The 23,165-nt window shown below is 38.8% G+C and overlaps 1 protein-coding gene across 4 annotated transcripts in view; it reads right to left on the reverse strand.

The window, feature by feature from the left end:
• Positions 1–23,165, reverse strand: part of khdrbs2 (KH domain containing, RNA binding, signal transduction associated 2) — a 96,708-nt gene that overhangs the window by 34,648 nt on the left and 38,895 nt on the right. For all 4 annotated transcript variants that reach the window (XR_009784336.1, XR_009784338.1, XR_009784337.1 and 1 more), the window contains exons 4-5: positions 11,541–11,687; positions 2,999–3,126 (exon numbers count right to left, since the gene is read on the reverse strand). Coding sequence is in view for 1 of the 4 variants with exons in the window: in XM_061744586.1 (XP_061600570.1) it covers positions 2,999–3,126; positions 11,541–11,687 (275 nt within the window). In the remaining 3 variants the exon portion in view is untranslated. The remainder of the gene's footprint in view (positions 1–2,998; positions 3,127–11,540; positions 11,688–23,165) is intronic.

Consider the following 23,165-nt stretch of genomic DNA (forward strand, 5'->3'; position numbering starts at 1 on the left):
TCTGGATATGTACTTAAGTACAGTACTCAAGTAAATTTACTCCGTTACTGTCCAACCACTGGCAACACGGTCAGAACTGTTGTTAGAAAGGCAAGTTTACCATTATATCTCCCTTCTTGTGTTAAACTTTTCAGTCATTGAGGAACAAAGGATAACGATTGCTGCAATACTGGAAGATGAAAATTGTGTCTTTTTCATTTGTTGAGCAGTTCATCATCGTCTGTTTCTCTTCTTGATGACATACCAAACATTTTCAGCAGAGACAGATCTGGACTGCAGACTGTCCAGTCAAGCTCACATGCTCTGTCTATGGAGCCATGCTGGCCTGGTACCAGTCAGGTGGGAGGAAGTTCTGCTAAAATAACCACAGACCTACCAGGAAAATTGAGTACATCACCTTTATGGAAGCATCTGCTTTTCCAAAATCATATATTCCATGAACCAATACTATGTCTTCCCACATATACAAGTCACCCATACTGAAAGCTCTGGTGTGTCCTCAACCTGAAACATGGACTTATCAGACCATAAACATGCGTCCACTAGCCTTCTGTCCATCTTAGATGAGCTTGTGCCCAGAAAAGGAACATTTCCATGCAGACCTGACACACGGCTTCCCCCTTGCATGATAAAGTTCCAGGCTGCATTTCTGGGTAAAGCAATGGAGTCTGTGAGTAACAAATGTTTAAAAAAGTAATCCTGAGCCCGTGTGGTTTTATCGATCACAGTGACATGATGGTTTGTTGTTCAGTGCAGCCCCAGAGCTACAAGGTCAAGCACAAATCAGCAGACATTTCCAGCATTGGGCTTTACATGCTGAGATTTTCCCACAATCCCACAATCTTTTCACAGTATTATGAACCGGGAGAGCGGTTTAAGGGGAGCCACTGGCTAGGTTGGTTGTTGAAATTTTAGCAAGTCTAAAAACGTATACACTATTTGTTGATGTGTTGCATATTCATTTAATCATCTACACCATTTGGCTAAAGATTAATCTTATTAACCAAAATAAGCTCTTTTTTCAAAAATGTGAGCCAGTTGTCTTGAGGGTAAATTGAGCGAATCCTTCAACTTACCCTACAAATTGATTTAAATCTTGCAAGTCTAAAAATTATAATTTTATTGCAACTATGCATCCATCATGTAGCCCATACCATCTTATTCCACGTCATGGTTACAGGGGTCTACTGAAGCCAATCAATTTGGGCGAAAGGTAGGGGTAAATCCTTGACAAGAGACATCCTGAATTAATGGTAAATATATATATTTTTTCTCCTGTCTTCACGACAGGAGCGTAAAACAGTCTACGGCAGGGGTGGGCAATATCCTAGTCATCGAGGTCTGTCCTGCATATTTGAGATGTTTGCCTGCCTATACAAATGACTCAAATGACTATGTCATTAACAGACTTGTGCAGACTCTGATAACAGGTTGATGACGAGCATTAATTTGAATGAGGTGTGTTTATGCAGGGAAAGATGCGGGACAGTGGCCCTCGGGGACCACGATCGCCCACCTCTGGTCTATGCTAATGTTTGTTGGCTGTTGGAAAGAGCTAACAGAGAAGTCATTGATTTATTTAAGGTCACTCACAACGATTGTACAGTGTTTTCTGAGCTCTGTCACATGCACAGGTGATTGAAAAATGTTGGTTTTGAAATGAGAGCTTTTGATTAATTTGATTTCAGGTAATATAGCTGGGAAAAAAAGAGAAAAACTACAGAAAACGATTTCATATCCAATTTTTAATGGTAAATATAGGCTTTAAATCATTTTAAGTTCTTATTAATAATAATAATGCAAGGTAGCATGGTGGCTTAGTGGTTAAGATTGTTGCCTCACAGCAAGAAGGTTCCTGGTTTGACTCCCAGGCCCGGCTGGGGTCTTTCTGTGTGCATGTTCTCCCTGTGCTTGCGTGGGTTCCCTCCGGATACCCCGGCTTCCTCCCACAGTCCAAAAACATGCATGCTAGGTAAATTGATGATTTATAATTGCCCGTAGGTGTGAGTGTGAGCATGCAAGGTTGTCTGTCTCTATATGTGGCCCTGTGATGGACTGGCAACCTGTCCAGGGTGAACCCCTGCCTCTCGCCTGTAATGAGCTGGGATTGGCTCCAGCAGACCCCCGTGACCCTGCACAGGGATAGAAGATGGATGGATAATTATTATTTTCTAAATTTGGACTTCTTTTTTTTGGGAGTTGCTAACATTATTAGTCTTTCATTCCGGTGAAAAGGCAGCCTAGTAATCTAGATTTAGATTAAAGAAGAAAAAAACGCTTTTTTTTTTTTTTTTTTAGTTTAGTTTAGTTTATTTTCGGTCATGACACAAAAAAAAAAAAAAAAAAAAAAAACAAGAATAAAACTGACAACAAGAAAACGTTCAATTGTTCAAAGAAAACATAACAAAGAAGTTTCCAGTATACAAATAAACAAATAACATCTAGACCGAAAAAGGGGTAGGCTGAAGCAAAGCTTATTATTTGCCTACCCTCAAAAAGATTAATTAAATTAATAAAATAAAAGCAAAAAGTAAGATAAAGGCTGCCCGTAAAACAAATTGCCTCTGTAGGGATAACAAACATTCCTCAAAAAATAAAAAAGATTTTTAAAATAAAGGTGCAGTCTACATGTTACCATCATCCTTAAAAAATCAAAGCAAATCACCAATTAAATAAATACCCAAATCAACATCAAGCCACTCATTAATTTAATATAAGGAAATCGTCCTTCTTTTCAATGTTTTTTTTAAATAAAGTTAAAGTTCTACATAATTTTAAATCTATATCTAATTTATTCCATACATCCACCGCTTTATGCACATCTTTTTAATGTGTTTTCTTTGCTTTTTTTAATATAGCAGTCTAATGATACAACCACAGGGAGGACCTTAACATTTCCTCGGAAATATTCTCTAAAAAAAAGTATCTCCCTGGAGCCCTGATAAGTATTTTCACTTAATCGCTTTTTTTTTGGCCACAGTTGTGAGTGTCTCTTTACCTTGTGGATATTGTGGTGGCTGGTCTCAGGTTCCTGCCTTGTCCATTCCTCCCTCTGCTTGACTCGTCAGAGCCGTTCAAGAGAGATAACTCTCTCAGCTGCTCCTGCCTGATCTCGTCATTGTAATCCTGTGGAGGCAAAATGCCACATGTCTCATGGATATTACAAAAAATAAACAAGAACATTTGTCTTGTGTCTGCAACAGATGCTTGTAACAGGAGAATTAAAACGTGTTGTTGCTGAGCGCTGAATTGCCAAGAAGGAAAGTCACCTTTTGGTTATGGGCACAGAAAGTGGAAGTGGGATATTTGTATTGTTAGAAAAAAAATGTTCTGTGTTTGTTGGTTTCCATTAGCCAAGAGACAAAATAACAATTCAAACCAGGACGAGGTTTCAAAATTTCTTTTTCTGATTTTACACTGACAGAAACACAACAGAAAAATAATGAAATGGCAGTACAATAGAGTTTTATCAGCACAAACAGTTTGCACTTGACAGTTATAACAACTTTCCAGACTATAGCTATCTCACAATCGTGATTCCTTCTTTCAACCCGTTATCAAATGGGACTTGGATCATTACACAGAAGATAACGGAGTGGACAAAGCAGTATTCATTATCTTGTCATGGCTGACAGATAAACAGGCTTATTCCTCAGAAGCACTCTGCAATTTCCCCCGGGATGCAATAAAAGATTGCATATTTACTTGACCCATAAGATTCGGCACCACAGGGAAAATGTTGTGATGGCAACACAACATTGGAGACAGCAACAGATTTCTTTTGTTGTTTTCGACAGACAGATTGCTACATTTTTATTTGCATCTTTTTACTGCCTGACCTGGTGTCACTGAATGAAAATAGAGACCGAAGAAGCCTCTGAACAACATCTAGGATGCAAAGATGTATTGTTGAAGACCTGCATCAGACTAACAACTGCATGAAATTAGAAGACAACTTAATAATACATTATGATTTTAAATTACATGTGGTAAGATAAAATGAATGTTTGTATGATGAGGGTCATTAAATATTTTTTTGTAAGTTATAGTGTAAGCAGAAGCTCTTTCAGCCAAGTTGAATACATATATAACTTTTACCAACATATTTATAAGTGAAAAAATACCACCTGGAAAAGCATTTTAAAATTCATTTAGGACACATCAAGAGGAAGTTATTTAAACTTAAACTCACTTTGTGCCTTTTAGTTTTCATCACAAAGGAAGCACTTCCTGCTACATACAGGGTGGGCTTATAAATCACGTCAGGTTCTCATCTGCAGCTTGTTATTGGATGTTAGAAATTGAAAACTGAAACTCGTTTACTGTTCGTGAAACACGACTCCCTCCGTACACTCAGCGTCAGCACTATCGGCCACATCTACAAACACATTCTTCTTTTAAAATATAGAGTAAGCGATTTCTGGATTACAGGTTCATTTGAAACAAAACGCAGAGCATAAGCTCCCGGCTCCCCTTAACCTTCAGAAAACACTCGCCTGATCATGACCTCTCCCAAGCCTCTCCTGCGTCCCCCCACAGTCCAAACCCTCCCCTGCCTGGGATTGGCTGGAGCAATGCTTGTGACGGTTTAGGGACCAGGCTGCACAGTAGTCACAAGATGGGCAGCTAGTGGTTGGTAAGGAGCTAAGAAAACATGACTTATAAAACAACTGCTTCAATAGTGATGTGAGGATATTTCTTTACACTTCTACTACGTTTTCTTGCTTTTAAAATTGATCGACATTAATGGCGCAAAACATTCTACTGCAGAATTTTACATTTTGTCATACAACTGGTTTCAAGCTAATTCGGTCGATTATATAGGAAATCAATCAATCAATCAATCAATTCATATTTATTTCGAGCAATGAACATAACATAAATGACCTGCGTGCAACATAAAATTAAACAAATACCTTTTATCAGGTTTATCAGGTGCAGGTTTAAAATACAAATTAATTCGTCAACACTCGAAAGGGAGTGGGAAGAAGAAAACGTATTTAATCCCACCCCTGTTTCTCATTAACAACTTGACAGATTTTTTTTTTTAAGGCTTCCTCCTGTCTCAACATTTGAACCAAAAAAAATGAAAAAAAGACCTATATGAAATTATAAACGAAATGCAGATGCATTTCATGGCCACAATGCGTGCAAATCCAGGAACAATGTATATAGTAATATTTATTATATTATAATATAATTATAATATAATATATATATTATAATATTTATAGTATATATTATAATATGTGACAGGAAATTAAATGCAACAAGGTCCGCTCTGGTACCAAAGCTCAGGCAGATAAGGATAGTCAATGTATGAGGATGATCTTCAGTTGTCAAACAGGAACTAAACTGATTAAAGAGTTCTGAAAGTTTCCACAAAAAGTGTATCATATCAAAACTTTTGACAGGCTGCATGCACGCACCCCGTTTATTAATGAAGTGATAAAGCCTTGTAGGGTGTTCTGTTGGTTTGAAGGAGACTGGGGCAGCTACTGATCAAGGAGCTGGCAGCTTATCCAAAGCACAACAAAGTGGATGGAGCTTGTCAACATTGACTCTTGACAGAGGCATCAGCATGAGTATACAAGATAAACCTCACACTGAGGTGTCTCGGGCCTGACTGTTTGCTTTCCATGATGAATTCTGGCAACCTTGTACACGCTCGATGCCCTTCACAGAGCTAAAGTTAGACTTCACCAGGTCAACGTGTGATGTGTGGTGATACCAGTAACTCCAGAGTTTAGGTCTGATACAGTCCTCTGCTACCGGCTGCATTGAATCATTTCCTCCCTTGCACATTTTCTGGGTTTTTTTCTCTTTTTTTTAATCTCACTAATGTGAGTTCCTTTGTTATATTCGCATTTATGAGAACTGCATCTCTATCCTTTTATATTCTTCTGACCAAAATACATGTGAAATTGAGCACTGGACCATCCCAGTGGATGAAATCTTAATTAAGAGATGTTTTTCATGCCCCTTTTGCTTCGAGACCTGCAGTATGATTTTAGTGAGTTAATATATTTCTCCAAACTAAGAACATAAAACAAAACAAATAAACCAAAGAAATAGCAATATAAAAGAGATTAATGACCAATGAAACTAAGTCATCTGCAGGTTTTGAGTAATCCCTTGTTGGATTATTATTATTAAGATATTAAGACATCTGTGTTCCCAGACAGAGAGCGCTTCAGTTGAGCACAAGGTAACTATTGTACAAGGATTATTTGAATCGATTGTAATAATTCCTCCACCAAGATGAGCCGAGGCGGAGGCATGTGATTATTGTTGTTTGCTTATTTGTCTGCTATCAAATACTACAGCGACAAAATTAATGAAACTTTTAGTGCATGGGTAAAAGAGGAGGTCAGATGTCTCAAAACAAAAACTTTTGGTAGGTCTGGATGAGACCTGGATGACACCTGCACGACTTTCAGGAAGAATTTTTAACCTCTCCTCTGTAGAGAACAACTTCACACCAGGCACTATACTTGTTTGTCTGGTGTGAAGGGGTCACTTGAGGTCTTTTTAAAGGATTTTTTTGGTGTTAAGGTTTGAGCTCGGACTGGGAATTTCCAAAAGGTGGATTTTCTCTTTCTGAAGCCATTCTGTGGGGGATTTTCTTCAATTCTCACTTTAATTGTCCAGCTGCATCACTCAACTTCTACTAAGCTTCTGCTGGTGGAGAGTCACCCTCAACATTATCCTGCATGATATTTTGTTAAAACAGGGAATTTTCCGCTCAATGACGGCAAGCAGTCCAGGCTCTAAGGCAGTCCATATCATCATGCTCGTAGTTCACATCAGCGGATGTTTCTGACAAACAGCAAAGCTGAAATATTTGAGGGTGCAGCTCAAAACTAGACCTCCAAGCTACTGTTATTAATTGGACCCCAGTTGAGTAAACTACTGATTTATTGTTGAATTGATAGTTTATAAGTTCACGTCCTTTTTCCACCAGCACTTTGAATTTTTAATAGGTGTGATCAGTTATGTAATAAAAAATGATATATGTTTTTGTGCTACATTTTGTTTATCTGTTATTGTGACTAAGATGAAGAGGAGATAACATTGTTTTGGCTAATACATACAGAAAATGTATACATTTCAATGGGTTCACATACTTTTTCTTGCCACTGTATATTCCCATATGTCATATTGTGTCCTGCGTTGTACAATAACTCCAAGGTCATGTTTTTATATGCACACTAAAGGACTAACGTCTACATTTCTGTGCATTTTTCATCCCAAATTCCATAATAAATAAATGACAAACACATCTGTATACACAACTGAAAAACACACATTATACATACATTTCAAGCTTATACTGATCCTTAATTATAAATATGTTGATTCATAAAACCCAGGGCATGTGGATTTTCTAAAATGAACACATGGCTGAATGTATTTGGAGGGATTGTGCCAGAGATCCCATTTTGATGCAACACAGACTTACTAATTAGTGAGTCTTACACGCAGCAGCACATTTTTATTTCCTCTTATAAAGTTAAGCTTCTTTCCATTTCCTTTTCTCTGTCTCTTCCTTTATGCACCAGATTTCATATTTTTTACCAACTTTTTTGTCAAAGAAAAAAAACAACTATTTTTTAAATTGATGGGCAATTTTAAAGTTACAGCAGCTCGAGCAGCTAGGAATTTGTTAAGCCTGAAAAGCAGCCACCTGAATAGTCTGTGAACAGGCTTCAGGTTTTATGTAAAAACTACATACAAGTACCTCCACCTGTTTTGATGGTCCAGCTACATTTTGTCCATGATGACAGCAACAAAGACGTCCAGCTGAGCTCAGGATTGCTTGTCCTTCTTCACCATCTCTGACTTTTTTCATTCTCCCACACTGATGATGGTCCTGTTTGCATTTACCGGTATGTTATTTCTTTTGATGCACTGATTCTTAGAGTCAAATTAAGCTTTACAATGGCTCCTCAGCCTCCTGTTGAGCTTTATCCTTTCAGCAACAGATGAAAAACTGCACTCGTTATTGGTTTGTGCATTTCCACTTCTGCTCAGGATTTAATGAATTAGAAAATACACGCTAATTATGCATGAAAAAAAATTAAAAACTGGAAGCAACCACAAATCCTGCTCATGATTACATAAATTTGAGGTCTTAATTGCAGAAACATCTAGAAACTACTTAAGATGACTTTCTTTTCTTTATTTCTGCCATGATGCAGATACATTTCTTTTATTTTTTGCAGAAGTCGATTCTGTAGGAGTTCAGTTTAATGATGGGTTCACTAAATTACAGAGATAAGACATTTGTTTTCAGGGCACCATGGGGGTGACACATTAAAATAAATTCTGCCTCGGCAGAAGACTGGAGTACATTTCTTTTATTTTTTTCCTTCTTCCCACAGATGAGAGAGTAAAGGAGCGAAGAGAAGAAGTGGGCGCTGCACTGGTCATTCGTTCAGTCCGAATACACTGAGATGAATTTACATTTTCAGCTGCAACCAGCACTTCAACTACACTTGTACCATCAGACAAATAAACCTCCTTGTGATTCTGTCCGCTGCATTATGTGGGGTTTAGTTTGTTTTTTTTAAGCATAATGCCACACCAGCAGGGCCAGAATGACTGATGGATCAGTGGGAGTTTTCCTCAGTGGATGGCTAAATTGAACCTGGCATGTTTAGAGAAGCATTGTAAAATTAATTCATGTATTTTATCAGCTAACCTCTTTCCTGGTATATTTTTTTTTTCATATTATGTTAAGCTGACATTAACTATATTATAGATTAAAAAAGCAGCTTAACCGAATTGTTCAGAAATGAAAAGGGTAAATATTGATTCATTTTGGAGATATTGTCCCTCAATTCAATCACGATGCTGACAGTACCCACAATCAGCAGTGTACTTGCAGGTGTGCTACATTTGTGGTGGCTTTAAGCAGAGATAAGATGCGGGTTACAATGCTGCAAAAAGCTCACTGTTTTCTTTTTCTGTTTTCATGCTTGTGGTTTTCACATTTCACAGCAAATACTTAGCACTCCACTGACAGCATCTCACAAAAACACTCTTAATGGATAAAGCAATGCTAAATAAAGAAAAAAAAATAGGCAAACAGCAGGACACCTCCGCTCTTCACCCGAGGTTGGAAACATCTGTCACTATGGATACTGACAGATGCCTGTTGGTTTACATTATAAGCAGTCTATTTGCAAGTTCATAAGATCTCCAAAGCTGTGAGCATGTGTCATAAAATACAGAATAAGATATTTGTTTTTTGCGGTTAATACTTACATGTGGATATGCTATGAGCTGAAGTTTGGATTGGAATGACGTTTTCTGCCTTCTGAATTTTCTGGAGTATTGTCTTACAGTAAAAAAGGCTTACAACAACAGAATTGTCAAGCTAAGTAGCAACGTGAACACTAAATCATTCTGTTCCTCCTAATATTCGATGCTTTCAGGTTAGATTATCATTTATATTAATAAAAAAACCAGCAAAGAATGGTTTTATCACTCATAAACATAACGCATTCTCCTCCACAGCAATGATTTTCTGTCACTTTATAAAATCTTAGTGAATGGATTCCTTCCCTGTTATTCTGCATCACTAGTTTTCCTGGCAGATCTTCACAAAGGACTCAAACTGTGTGTGCTTACTGAATGCAGCCGCATATTCAAAAGAAATCTATTACAGCCAGTTCTGTGGGTATTCTAATTAGCAAATGTGGCAGCAATTTCTACAAGAGTAATTTGGGATAAAATATCCCATCTTGCCCCAGGCTACCGCGATGAATCTAGTGTATACACTCTGCTAGTACATCTATATTCTTGGAAAATTATCAAATCCTTTTCGAATTTATGACAAATGATGAGATTGATTATTTTATTTTAATTTTCAAGTCCCTGTTCTTGGCAACGGAGACATGTTTGAGGTCCCTTAAAACCAGCCCAGATCCTCTCTAATGGAAACCCACCAGTATTTGTGTTACGCTGACCTCATCAGTGTAATTTTTAACATTGAGCTTTGAATTGCTTTAGATAATAGATTGTCTAAGGGCCTCGTTTTTAGTAGCTGATAGTCTAGCTGTGGCCGCTGTCTACTGCAAACACAAAATACTCATAAGTACAGACACACACAACCTCTCTTGAAAGAAAAGTAAGAAAAAAAATAAATAATAATAATTAAAAACGTCTTTCCACTTTCACTTAGCTTCGCTTCCCATTAAGTAGCTGCTGTTGCTTTCTGGCATTTCTCTTAAACGTTAATTAGCATAAAAATAAAGAACACATCATTGACTCTGTTCGAAAAAGCTCGGCTGGCTGTACCTTATTATGAAAAAAAAGGATGCAACACAAATTACCTGAAAAATGCATGAAACTGAAAATACTTCCGACAGCATATCAAATGTTGAAAAATACCAGCAACATGGTTTAAAAAGCAAAATTACTGAAAATAGTTAGCAGTAAAACAAGTGCCCACAAATGTGACCTTATGGGGGAATATCAATGCACATTGTTTGTGTAACTTGCGTCAGGTTTTCACAAACTTCTATATCTGTGAGTGAACGATCAATGCTTAAGCATGTAGAAAGGTTTTGAAGCAACAAATAGTACCATCCATGGCATTTGTTTCAGGGAAGGTCTTGCTCACTGCAGCACCACAAATCCAAGTGCACGCATTTACGTTATGACTCCAGTGCAAGAGTCCTGGTTCTAGGTGACCTGCCTACAGTCCTGAGACCCACTGGGAATTTGTAAGCAAAGCTTAATCCAAAGGAGATGCAGAACTGTGAGGCAGCGGAGGTGAAACAAAGCTGGAAAAGCAATTTGCATTCAAAATTAATCATCCTGTTTTTTTAAGCTAAATAAATACATAAAATAAAGTCTAATTTTCAACATTTGATTATTGGTCTTTGTACATTTTCAATTAAATATAGGGCTTAAGTGATTTACAGATTATTGCATTCACTTTCAGTCTACATTATGTGCCGCATCCTAGCTTTTTTGAAAACGGCTGTAATCCTGCGCTGTTTGTTTTTTGGCACTCAGAGTTAAGTCATTTGTGTTTGTTTTTGCTTAGTGCAGATGCAGTGTCATCATCCTCTTGGCCCAGAGCATATAACAAAAAAATTGGCTCCCTATAAGAAGAAGCATGAACTTAATAAAGTAGACTAACCCAGCACAACTCCTCTATTAGGCTTGTCACATTTGCAAGCTTGATTAATATTTACAGCTTAGACTCCATGAGAGTACAAAACACGCACACTAATTATTGCAAAGTTCTTCAGGCTATTAGTTGCTGGAGTCTTGCAAGTTATTTCATACTGCACTTTTATGTAGAATAGATTATTTTTCCTTTGTAACAGAGGATGTGTGGGGTAAAGCAGCAGAGAGAAAATTCATGCTTATATCTTATGTAAGTAAACAAACCCTGGGTATTTCAAAATTCAACAACTATCATATTCATAAATCTGGTGGAGAAATAATGTAATGCCTGCCGTTCAGCAGTATATGATACACCGATACCACAGTAAGGAGTGAGATAAAAAAGACAAACTTACTGGAACAAGGAATTTCTTGATTTCCTCCAAGGCATGACTCATGCGGGAATAGGCCTCTCCTGGTGGAGCAAAGACTTCAATTAAAACGTGTAGATCGTTACTCAAATGGGCGTATTTGGCTTCTCCGCTTTTCCTTAACTCTTCTTCCTGTGAAAATAGCAGAGCAAGTAAAGAGAGTTTATCCTATAACAGAGAATACAAAACTGAGTCACGTCTGGCAACCTTTACACACATACTTTCCATTTCTGCTCTGACAGGACACCAGTTGGTCAGAATCACAGTGAGTTAACCAAACACATAACTTGGAGACTGTGATGAACTCTCAAGATCTTACAAAACATAAAGAATGGTGAGAATAAAGCTGTGATAGCACAGTACTGTCAGTGGCCCTTTTGTCAACACAGCACATCTGTATGGCCCCATCTGATCAGAAGTGGTACTGCCCCAGAGAGTGGCTTTCAGATGTCAGGTTATTAAGAGATTATATCTGAAAAAAGACAAAAATGTCCTTCCCCTCCTTTCATTAAAAGCAGCACTTTGGCAGCAGCTCTCAGGCTTGTTCACCTGCATGCTTGCTTTGTAGTTTTTGGGGTTAGGTAGCGGTAGCGGTAGCTTAGCTCAGACTGCGATCAGATCTCAAGATTTGGGTCGATTGCCCTTCATGTTTTGGTCGGCTCCGTGCCGGTTTCGTACTTTGTTTGTGGTTTTTTTTGTTGCAGATTTCCAGTGCTTGACGTGTGTTTCCGTGTGTTCCTGCTTCCTGGATTGGCAGTGGATGTCGTCACCCCCCCCCCCAAAAAAAAAAAAAAACACTGGTTTTGTATGTGTATATTTATATATGTGTATGCATATGTATGCGTATATATATGTATATATATTAAATATAGTAATAATGCACATATATATACCTTTGGTTTCTACCGTCATGGTATCAATCATTAATATGTGTGCAGACAAGGTAAAAAAAAAAAAAAGCAGCTCTTTAACAGGCACTAAAGCAGCATATATTCTTTCCTTTCAAGGTAAGAAGCCTTTACTTGAGAAAGACATTATATTCAGCACCATGACGACACGAGTAACAATCTGAAAAAACATCTTAGAAAAATGTGTTTCCTCACACACAAAGAATGACTTCAGTTTAGGAGGGTAATTGATGCTCATCCGCCAACCAAAAAGGCGCAATTTAAAAAGTAAACATTTTATTTTTCAGTCATTTCTGCTCTGTTGAAGTGGTGAAGAATGCTTGGCAGGCTCTGCTAAAAACATCCTGGAAACATTTAAATGGTGATACATCTTGTAAACCAGACATGGCACCTAGTGCAAATTTAGATTTTTACTTCACAAAATGACATTTAAAAAAGGATCATTGAAAATGGGCGTTAGCGTTTCAATGACATCACGCACATCACAGACAGATGTTCAGGCATCCAATCACCAAAAAGCATGCCACATCGACTGGACAGGTGACCATCAAATATGACAATAAAAGACAAACGTGGAGCAGCTGGGGCGGCAAGAGACTGATTAACTGATGAGGAACGGGTTTGATGGACAAGAGGGCACACTGAGGTCACCTGCTGGACCAATGAGGTGTGAGAAGTTTTATAAATTAAGCAAAACTCCTTCATACATGTGCATGTGAACAGGATCACCATTCAGTGGGGACTCCAAATATCACACACAATGTGTTCAGAGAAAGAAAGGAGAAAGAATCCAATGTAGCTGTCAAGATTTTAAAGAACAACAACAGGTTCAAGGTCACACAGTACTCGAATCAACAATCATGATGTTTGTTTCGAGTGTAGATCGACAACATAAATGGGGCTGAATGAATATAGTAACAGAAAAAAATCAATGAACCTTCATAGCGGTCATTCCCCATGACGACGCCTAGCAAAACAGAACAGCTTCTCCTTCTTTTTTTATGAATTACAACTTAGATCGCAATATCCAGTGAATATAAGCACATCTAAAAGTAGATAACCAACAAGGCTTCAGGGCCAAGGAAAAGAGAGTTGGGAGAGATTGGGGAGAAAGTGAATGCAGAGAGTTAAATATTTAATGACTGTTATATCACGGCATGATTGACATGTGGTGTAATGAAGGAACATTGTCCGAGATTGTTGTCATCGAGGTAAATTTCTGCCGTTGAAAAAATAAAAACCCCAAAAAACAAAACATTAAAGAGGCATTAATGGGAATCTGGGTACCATTAATAGAGCCTATCACTCTGGGAAATCCTGCATGAAAATGTCTTCAAACCCACAGTTGGAAGCAGAATGCTATGAAAAATGTTAATGTAACCCAGAAAGCTTTGAAATAGGTCTTTATGAAGAGGAGGGGACGAGAGGCCCTCAATGGTTGTGGAACCTCTCGACCAGGTCACGGTCACAGTGAGTGAGTTACTATGGTAACTGAGTCAGGGGATATGTTACCTCAGTTTCTCAGCCAAGCTTTACTATATTTCTTAGGGTTAAGTTACCTCATTATGTGAAAACGGGTTTCAGGTTCAACAGACTCTGTTTGAAAAAAACTGAAAGCAATAAACACGACTCTAAACTAGGAATGGGTGATATTTATGGTTCTGCATTAAATCGACGCACAACCTACGTGAAGGAAGGAAGGAAGGAAGGAAGGAAGGAAGGAAGGAAGGAAGGAAGGAAGGAAGGAAGGAAGGGAGAAAAAAATGAAGGAAGGAAGGAAGGAAGGAAGGAAGGAAGGAAGGAAGGAAGGAAGGAAGGAAGGAAGGAAGGAAGGAAGGAAGGAAGGAAGGAAGGAAGGAAGGAAGAAAACAAGGAAAGGAGGAAGGAAGGGAGAAAAGAGGAAGGGAGAAAAGAGGAAGGGAAGAAGGAAGGAGAGAGCAGGAGGAAAGAAGGAAGGACGGAAGGAAGGAAGGAAGGAAGGAAGGAAGGAAGGAAGGGAGAAAAAAATGAAGGAAGGAAGGAAGGAAGGAAGGAAGGAAGGAAGGAAGGAAGGAAGGAAGGAAGGGAGAAAAAAATGAAGGAAGGAAGGAAGGAAGGAAGGAAGGAAGGAAGGAAGGAAGGAAGGAAGGAAGGAAGGAAGGAAGGAAGGAAGGAAGGAAGGGAGAAAAAAATGAAGGAAGGAAGGAAGGAAGGAAGGAAGGAAGGAAGGAAGGAAGGAAGGAAGGAAGGAAGGAAGGAAGGAAGGAAGGAAGGAAGGAAGGAAGGGAGAAAAAAATGAAGGAAGGAAGGAAGGAAGGAAGGAAGGAAGGAAGGAAGGAAGGAAGGAAGGAAGGAAGGAAGGAAGGAAGGAAGGAAGGAAGGAAGAAAACAAGGAAAGGAGGAAGGAAGGGAGAAAAGAGGAAGGGAGAAAAGAGGAAGGGAAGAAGGAAGGAGAGAGCAGGAGGAAAGAAGGAAGGACGGAAGGAAGGAAGGAAGGAAGGAAGGAAGGAAGGGAGAAAAAAATGAAGGAAGGAAGGAAGGAAGGAAGGAAGGAAGGAAGGAAGGAAGGAAGGAAGGAAGGAAGGGAGAAAAAAATGAAGGAAGGAAGGAAGGAAGGAAGGAAGGAAGGAAGGAAGGAAGGAAGGAAGGAAGGAAGGAAGGAAGGGAGAAAAAAATGAAGGAAGGAAGGAAGGAAGGAAGGAAGGAAGGAAGGAAGGAAGGAAGGAAGGAAGGAAGGAAGGAAGGAAGGAAGAAAACAAGGAAAGGAGGAAGGAAGGGAGAAAAGAGGAAGGGAGAAAAGAGGAAGGGAAGAAGGAAGGAGAGAGCAGGAGGAAAGAAGGAAGGACGGAAGGAAGGAAGGAAGGAAGGAAGGAAGGAAGGAAGGAAGGAAGGAAGGAAGGAAGGAAGGAAGGAAGGAAGGAAGGAAGGAAGGAAGGAAGGGAGAAAAAAATGAAGGAAGGAAGGAAGGAAGGGAGAAAACAAGGAAAGGAGGAAGGAAGGGAGAAAACAAGGAAAGGAGGAAGGAAGGGAGAAAAGAGGAAGGGAAGAAGGAAGGAAGGAAGGAAGGGAGGGAGAGAGGGAGGGAGGAAGGAAGGAAGGAAGGAAGGAAGGAAGGAAGGAAGGAAGGATATGAGTCTGAAAGAAAGAAAGAAAGAAAGAAAGAAAGAAAGAAAGAAAGAAAGAAAGAAAGAAAGAAAGAAAGAAAGAAAGAAAGAAAGAAAGAAAGAAAGAAAGAAAGAAAGAAAGAAAGAAAGAAAGAAAGAAAGAAAGAAAGAAAGAAAAAAGGATAAATTCCCGTTAATGACGTTTTTGTGTAACAAACATGGCGGATCTGAGAGTGAGATAGATTTATAGTTAAAAAGGTGGAGTTGAATTGGTATTTTTTTTATCGTCATTTTTATCGTTATCGGGATAAAAGCCAGAAATTATCGTGATACATTTTTTAGTCCATACCGCCCATCCCTACTCTAAACACTGTTACGATGTGCCTAAACTGGCAATGTAAAATTGGCTATTTGAAAAAATATCTGTCATTTCATCTCTGTTATGCTCCCAAACAATCTAATTAGAAAAATGATCTTTACATTCCTGTAAAGTATGCTTAAGTGCTAGCATTGATGATTACAAGCAGCAAAGTTGCTGGCCACAAAACCAAACCAATGATTTCACAGCAAAGTAAACGATCAGCTGCAGGAAACTGCTGTGTCTTGTCACACTTTCATTACACAATGACACCTCATACACTGTCAATGTTAAAATATAATGTCATTTTAACATATTCTAAGAATTACAAATATATCACTTTACTAAAATTACACATTTGTCCATTTTGTCCCCACATGTCCACATATAAATCTGAGGCAGCAAAATACGCTTTTTCATTGTTTTGAGTCAGAAAATGACTAAAGGAATACAATGAAAGAAATAAAGCATTTAACATTCTTTTAAATGAATTATATATTTGTTGAACAACCACATTTGTTAAATTAGTTAAACACATCTACCTTAATAATGGAAAGGGAGGAAACATTGGGCTCGAAAATCCTTCAGGCAAGTTTAATTGCCGTTATTGGAAAAAGGCAAAAAATGTGACTTTATGAATGTTTAGCTTTGAAAAAGATCTGAAAAAGATTTCACTTGAAGCTTATGTAGTAAACTGATGAATTCTAATTAAAAGGAATGCGTAATCACCTTTAACTCTCATAGTCTTCAGAGTCATGCCTGAGGCTTCATTCTGGCTAAAAGGGCTTAAAGATCTGCAATATAGCTCAGGGACAATGCTCGCCGTGTTTTAAAAGGAGCCATTTGAATTGTAAGATCAATACACATTTAACAAATAAACACAAATCACGTCAGACATGGAGAGAGAGAGCCCATGAGATCGGGAGACATTTTATAATTTAGTCAGAATGGAGCAGAATCTAAGGCTGTTTTTCATTCACAATGTCTTCATTCATCATAAACATTCAAAAGTAAAGCGTCAGGTCCTTTACTCAAGGACAGGTGTCTCAAACTCCAGGCCTCGAGGGCTGCTGTCTTGCATGTTGTAGATGTTTTCTGCTTCAGCACACCCTGATACAAATGACCGTGCCATCGACAGACTTGTGCAGACCTTGATGACAAGCTGATGATGACCATTAATTAGAATCTGGTGTGTTAAAGGGATTGTGACATGAAAAACACATTTTTCTTGATTTTTTGTGTTTTGTTGGGTGTCTTGACATCAATTACACCCAAAAAACAACGAACTTTTAACATTCAGTGTATTGTGTGCTTTCTGGGATTTTCCGCATAACTGTGCAAAAACGGCGCACCTGGTTTGGTGGCGGGCCGTTACGTAACGGCCCGCTAAATCACCGCCCCCTCCACCCAGCTCCCTGTCTCCTCTCCTCTCCAGCGCACCAGAAAGGCTGATTTATGGTTCCGCGTTACACCGACGCAGAACCTACGGCGAAGGGTTACGCGGCGACGCGCACCATACGCTGAACCCTACGGCGTAGGCTCTGCGTCGATTTAACGCGGAACCATAAATGAGGCTTAATGAGCTGTTTAGAGCCTCTTTTGTTCTAATCACCGGAGGAAAACTGCTAAGAAGACCCGCGGCCACTGACTGGACTTAAGATAAGGGGACAGTGCTGCTTGCATGCCTTTATTTTTATGATTGTTTGCTGTGGTTCGCCCTCCTGCTTTTCCGTGCATGCTTCGCCTGTAGCTCCCGGCTCCCACGCCGCTGTGAGCGTATGGCTGGAGGAGGAGGAGGTTTGGAGGAGGAGCGGAGCAATGATTGACAGGAAAGGGGGGAAAGGAAGCGTTTTTCACGGCGCAAAAAAACACTGTAATAAAAAGCCAGGAAAAGAGTACTAGAGTGAAGTTTTTCTTGTTACACTCTTTTAGACACATTTGAGGGATGTTGGCCAAGACTTTTAATAGTGTTAAAAGCATGTTAAAAATGATGTCACAATACCTTTAAAGCAAGGGACCCAAGTTCTGAGACGACAGTGTGTGTGACTGGCTGTGGAGCGGCCGCCCGCTCTAAAACATGAAGGGAAGTGGCCTTCCAGGACTGGAGTTCGAGACCCCTGCTCAAGAACTATTTGGTGGTGGCTGTTTAGAAAAGTAGGAGTGTTACTCATGCTCCCCCTCAACAGTCAATCTAGGGTTACAAACTTTGGTCCTTGCTTTACAACGCTCTTTTTCTGTTATGATTGTCCAGAGAACAACGAGATAGCGAGGCAAGTCCTGGGAAACGTAATGCAAACAAACAAAGAATGCAAGATAAAAAACCCACAATAATATATATGAATAAGTAAATAAACAGCAATAATTCCAATATTTCCCAATTTCCCATACTCTGTGAGGCTGTTCACAACACTGTGTCTCTTAGTTATTTTAGTACTTTGCCGAGATGCGTAAGATGTGCAAGCCGAGCTACAATTCATATCAATTATCATAACTGCAGAACGTTTGTCTGTTTACTGAGCTGAAATCATTTCGTGCCTGGTACAAATTATATTTTAGCATTAAGTGACTGCCAGTATTTATTAGCAACTGATAATGTTGTGTCTGGCACTCTTGCATATATCTTTACGGGAGCTTCCTCTCAATGTGCTAAATTTGGGGAGTGAATTATTCAAATGAACCACTGCAGATTTACTATACTTTGCACTTGCAATTTGTCGCTAACTGTGCCATTATTTTCTGCTGATGACGAGCATGTCTCCCATTTTATGCCTAACTTGGCTGCTACACTTGCAGCAAAGAGAACGCACAAGGGTGACAGCAAAGAGTGTACAAAAAAAGAATATTCTTCCATTTTCTACAAGGAATGACAGTTTTATTGGATTTATTATAAGAATATTAATTCATTGGCACAAATCAATTCATATTTGCAACACAACTGCCCATTGTAGATGTTGTTTCAGTGGTGACCTTAAAAATTATCACTGAATTTGGTTTGTTAGCATGTTAGCAACAGGCAGCTGGTGCTAACAAACTTTGACCTGCAGAACTAGTCACTACTACCAGCACTGTTTATGTTGTGATCATCTGATACTGTGCCGTTTCGTAAATGTGTCCCGTTGGGAAAGAAAAATTAAATAAAAAATGCGAGGGTACTTCTAACTCGACATAAGTTAACCAGACTAACACTTCTGCATAGCGTGCTATATCGTCCAAAAGGCAGATGGATAGCTCTGATGCAATATTTCCAAACTGAAAAACATTGGTTTATTTATAGACTGATGCACTCTCATGGGAAACAGGAGCCTGCTGCAGAAATATGTGTTAACAATGTGCTTTTGCTTGCAATTGGGCTAGCAATGCCTGTTTTTTACTGCCTCATTGGTAACTCCCCTGACAGCATGCCTTTCATCCATGACTTCTGGTTGTCAGTCTCATCACAGAATCTTTCAAACTTCCTGCAATGAAGCCCAAAATCAGCATCACAAACAGAAACCACCTAAATCAGAGCAGTGTGTCATGTCATGAGACTTAAGGTTTGAATACAACCTGTGTCTGCATCAGAATGAATTTCCATAGTAGTGGATCTTATATATACATACATGTGTTCTATATACAGTGAGTATATATATATATATATATATATATATATATATATATATATATATATATATATATATATATATATATATATATATATACTGTACAGACTTTTGGTCTGTTTGGAAACACTTCCCCATTTGTTTGGATGAGGTGTGTCCAAACTTTTGGTCTGTACTGTATATATACTGTATATATATATATATATAATATATATATATATATATATATATATATATATATATATATATATATATATATATATATATATATATATATATATATATGAAAGTAGTACATAGTTGTATTATGTGCATTAAAGGGGACCTATTATGAAAAGCTCGTTTTTTCTTGTTTCAACATATATAAAGTGGTCTCCCCTCACCCTGCCAACACAAGGAGGATGAAATCCCATGAAAATCTGCAGGGTCTGTGACCCCCGCCCGAATGAACCTTCCAGTGTCATGTGACTTTTTTGAGCCGTTCTGAATCTGCTCCCGTCGTTACGTAACGACGGGAGCAGATTTCCATAGGTTGGCCTCCGCTGCTGAAACCACGCCCACAACCAGCTCAGCCGGCTGGAGCTTCAGCCATTGTTTAGAAGCGGTGGCTGTTTGAACAACGAGGGACAGTTAAAATTAGGTTTTGCATCGACATTTACCCTCATAAAAGGATCAGTTCCCACAGTACGGACCCGGCAAATGCACAAAAGTCAGCGGTAAGTGACGTTTTTTTTTATGTTATTTCTATTTGTCTACAAGTTTGTTTTTGCATGGGCTCAGTATTTAGCGCAGCTCCGGAGCACTGGCACCGCATACGGAGCTGCGGGGGCTGCTCACGGACCGGCCCGGCTCCAGTGTTCCCTAACGGAGCCACTCACTCGTTAGGTAAATTAGTAATACATTTTTTCTGTCTGGTTTCAGATCTTCCAAGCACCTGAAGCTGTTCGACGACACCTTCAGAAAACGCACGGTCCTTCCTTGAGCCAGCAATAGTGCATACATGTTATTTATATACACAATAAAGTTGCCATTTGTGAAAATTCAGTGTTGTGATTTCTTTACAGTTAACATGATTCATTTGTCTTGTAACATAAGAAATTATGAGAAATCTTCCTGTGTGAAGACGAGGTGACTAAAGGTTGATTTATGGTTCTGCGTTACACCAACGCAGAGCCTATGGCGTAGGGTACGCGTCGATTTAACGCAGAACCGTAAATCAGGCTTTGTCGCTGACGCTTCTCGCATGGGACACGTTTTGTGTACGACGCAGCCGGCTGCTCTGGCCGGAGCGAGGCTTATTCTCCTCCCCTCCTACACGTCATTCAAGCAGCCAATCAGCGCAGAGCCTCATTATCATAGCCCCCCCCCCCCCCCCGCCCTTAAAATGAAGCACAGAAAAAGGCTTTAGAAGCGGTAAAACTAGAGACAGGGCCCACAGGCTGAATTTCTGATTTATGTAGAAAAAACAAGCTTTAGATTGTTTTTAAGACATTCAAGGCCTGTTTAAAATATACATTAAATGCCATAATATGTCCCCTTTAAATTGTTGGTACTAAATTCAGTTAAGTAGCATTCTATGTTGCTGATATCTTGCCAGTTATTTAGATTTGAGTTGGAATTGAACACAGGAAAGAAAAGTTAATGTAGCGCATGAGTAACTCAGTGGGCTTAGTGGCAGTAAGCCACATTTTTTAATGAAGTCCTACACTAGCCAAGGCCCATCCCAAAACTGGATGATTGAGACACGTCTCAGTGCTTTTGGTAGCTGTCATAATGAAAACATTTAGGCTCATGAGTAAAATCTATGCCTGACATGTTGATTTTTAATGGCTAAGCAGTTCAGTTTTAGAAGACGTCTAGTTTAACTGCTTTCCCAGGTAAATATTAGGTGGAAAACCCTTTTGCAGCAATTAAAGTGGCTCGTCTCTTGGTACTTCTCTATAAATCTGACACACAGAGCCACTGGGATTTTATGAACATGTCTTTCATGTCCTTCCCTGTTATTTCAAACTGGGTGGATTACACTAGTGTACAGTAATCTTTAAGTCATGCCACAGATTTTCAGTTGTACTCGGGTCTGGGCTTTAACAAGACAATGCTGAGACAGTTACACTACCCCTACTGCTTTAACGGTACGTTTAGGTCATTAACAAGTTTTCCTGGAAGACTGAAACAAGTTTTTGCCTGGATAAAGCCCCAACATTTCTTTCATTCTGACCAATTCCCCATGCCATGCTGATAGAAAAACATCCCCTTAGCAGTATGCAGCCTTCACTGTGTTTTCTGTGGGGTTGCTGTTTTTGAGATGGTGAGAAGTGTTGGATTTGAATCACACGCTGCGTTTTCCTTGATGGCCTAAACATTATATTTTTGTCTCACTGGACGAGGGCACCTTGAATGTGGAAGGCCTCCCAGTTGCTTTCATTGTTTCCGCCATGCCCCTCTTTCCTGGGGAAAGAGGGGCTTTTTCAAAGCATTTCTCCTCTTAGAATAACACTGTGGTTTGCCTCACCTGATGTTAACGTTGTTATAAGCATGCTGATTGACCTGTTATCTAGCTGTATACTTTGACTCAGTTAATTCAGCATGTTGAATAATATTGCTAAGAAGTTTGTGCAGTTGGAGGCAGAGCTTCAGCAGAAACTGAAACAGAAGATGAATCACAGTTGACATCCGAAATTGTTAGATAATCTACAAGCAGCTGCACTCTTAATTACAATCATTTTCTGTTTTATTGGATGAACGCAGGGATTTTGTATTTCTGTAAAGATCATTTCTTGTATTTTGCTTAATAATGAAAGACATTATCTACTATTTCCTCTTTTGTCTAGAACAGTTTTTTCATCTCAATCTACTCCAGAGGTGTCAAAAGTATTCACATTCATTACTCAGGTAGAAGTATAGATACTAGAGTTTAAAAATACTCCTGTAGAAGTTGAAGTATCAACTCAAGTTTTTTTACTCAAGTAAAAGTATAAAAGTACTGGTTTCAAAACAACTTAAAGTATAAAAGTAAAAGTAATGTAAGGGGGAAAAAAGCCATTAAGGACAAACGCCATTGAAAATGAATGCATCTTAGTATAATGCAAATATATTAAAGAACCATATATGTGTACTATTAAGAACTAACATGTGTTTCAGAGAGCAGAAGATATGATGACTAGTTGCCTATAAGTATTGTAATGGTGCAAAAAGTCAAACTTCAGAGGCATGTTATCATTTATCCAAGTTACATCCAAGTCTACTTGCAGGAATCTGAGCACAAGGGATGTAAGAACAAAACTGGACAAGAACATCTGAGCCACAACCACAACCAAATTCACTCTATCAGGATGGAGCAATTTAACTGGATAGTTTTTATTTAAAGGCCTAAATGAAATAGAGTAACGAGGCTGTTTTTAAAATGTAAGGAGTAAAAAGTACAGAAAATTGCGTGAAAATGTAAGGAGTAAAAGTAAAAAGTCATCTGAAAAATAATTTATTCCAGTGAAGTATAGATAACCAAAATTTCTACTTAAGTAAGGCAACGAAGTATTTGTACTTCGTTACTTCACACCTCTGATCTACTCTTATCCAGTTCTGCTGAAACATCCACAGTTTTCACCACGTTTGTCTGTCTATAGTTTTGGCTTTAGCAGTAATGTAATGAGGTTTAAAATATA

This window comes from Cololabis saira, chromosome 17 (genome assembly GCF_033807715.1).
Source record: "Cololabis saira isolate AMF1-May2022 chromosome 17, fColSai1.1, whole genome shotgun sequence".
Classification (NCBI taxonomy): Eukaryota; Metazoa; Chordata; class Actinopteri; order Beloniformes; family Belonidae; genus Cololabis; species Cololabis saira.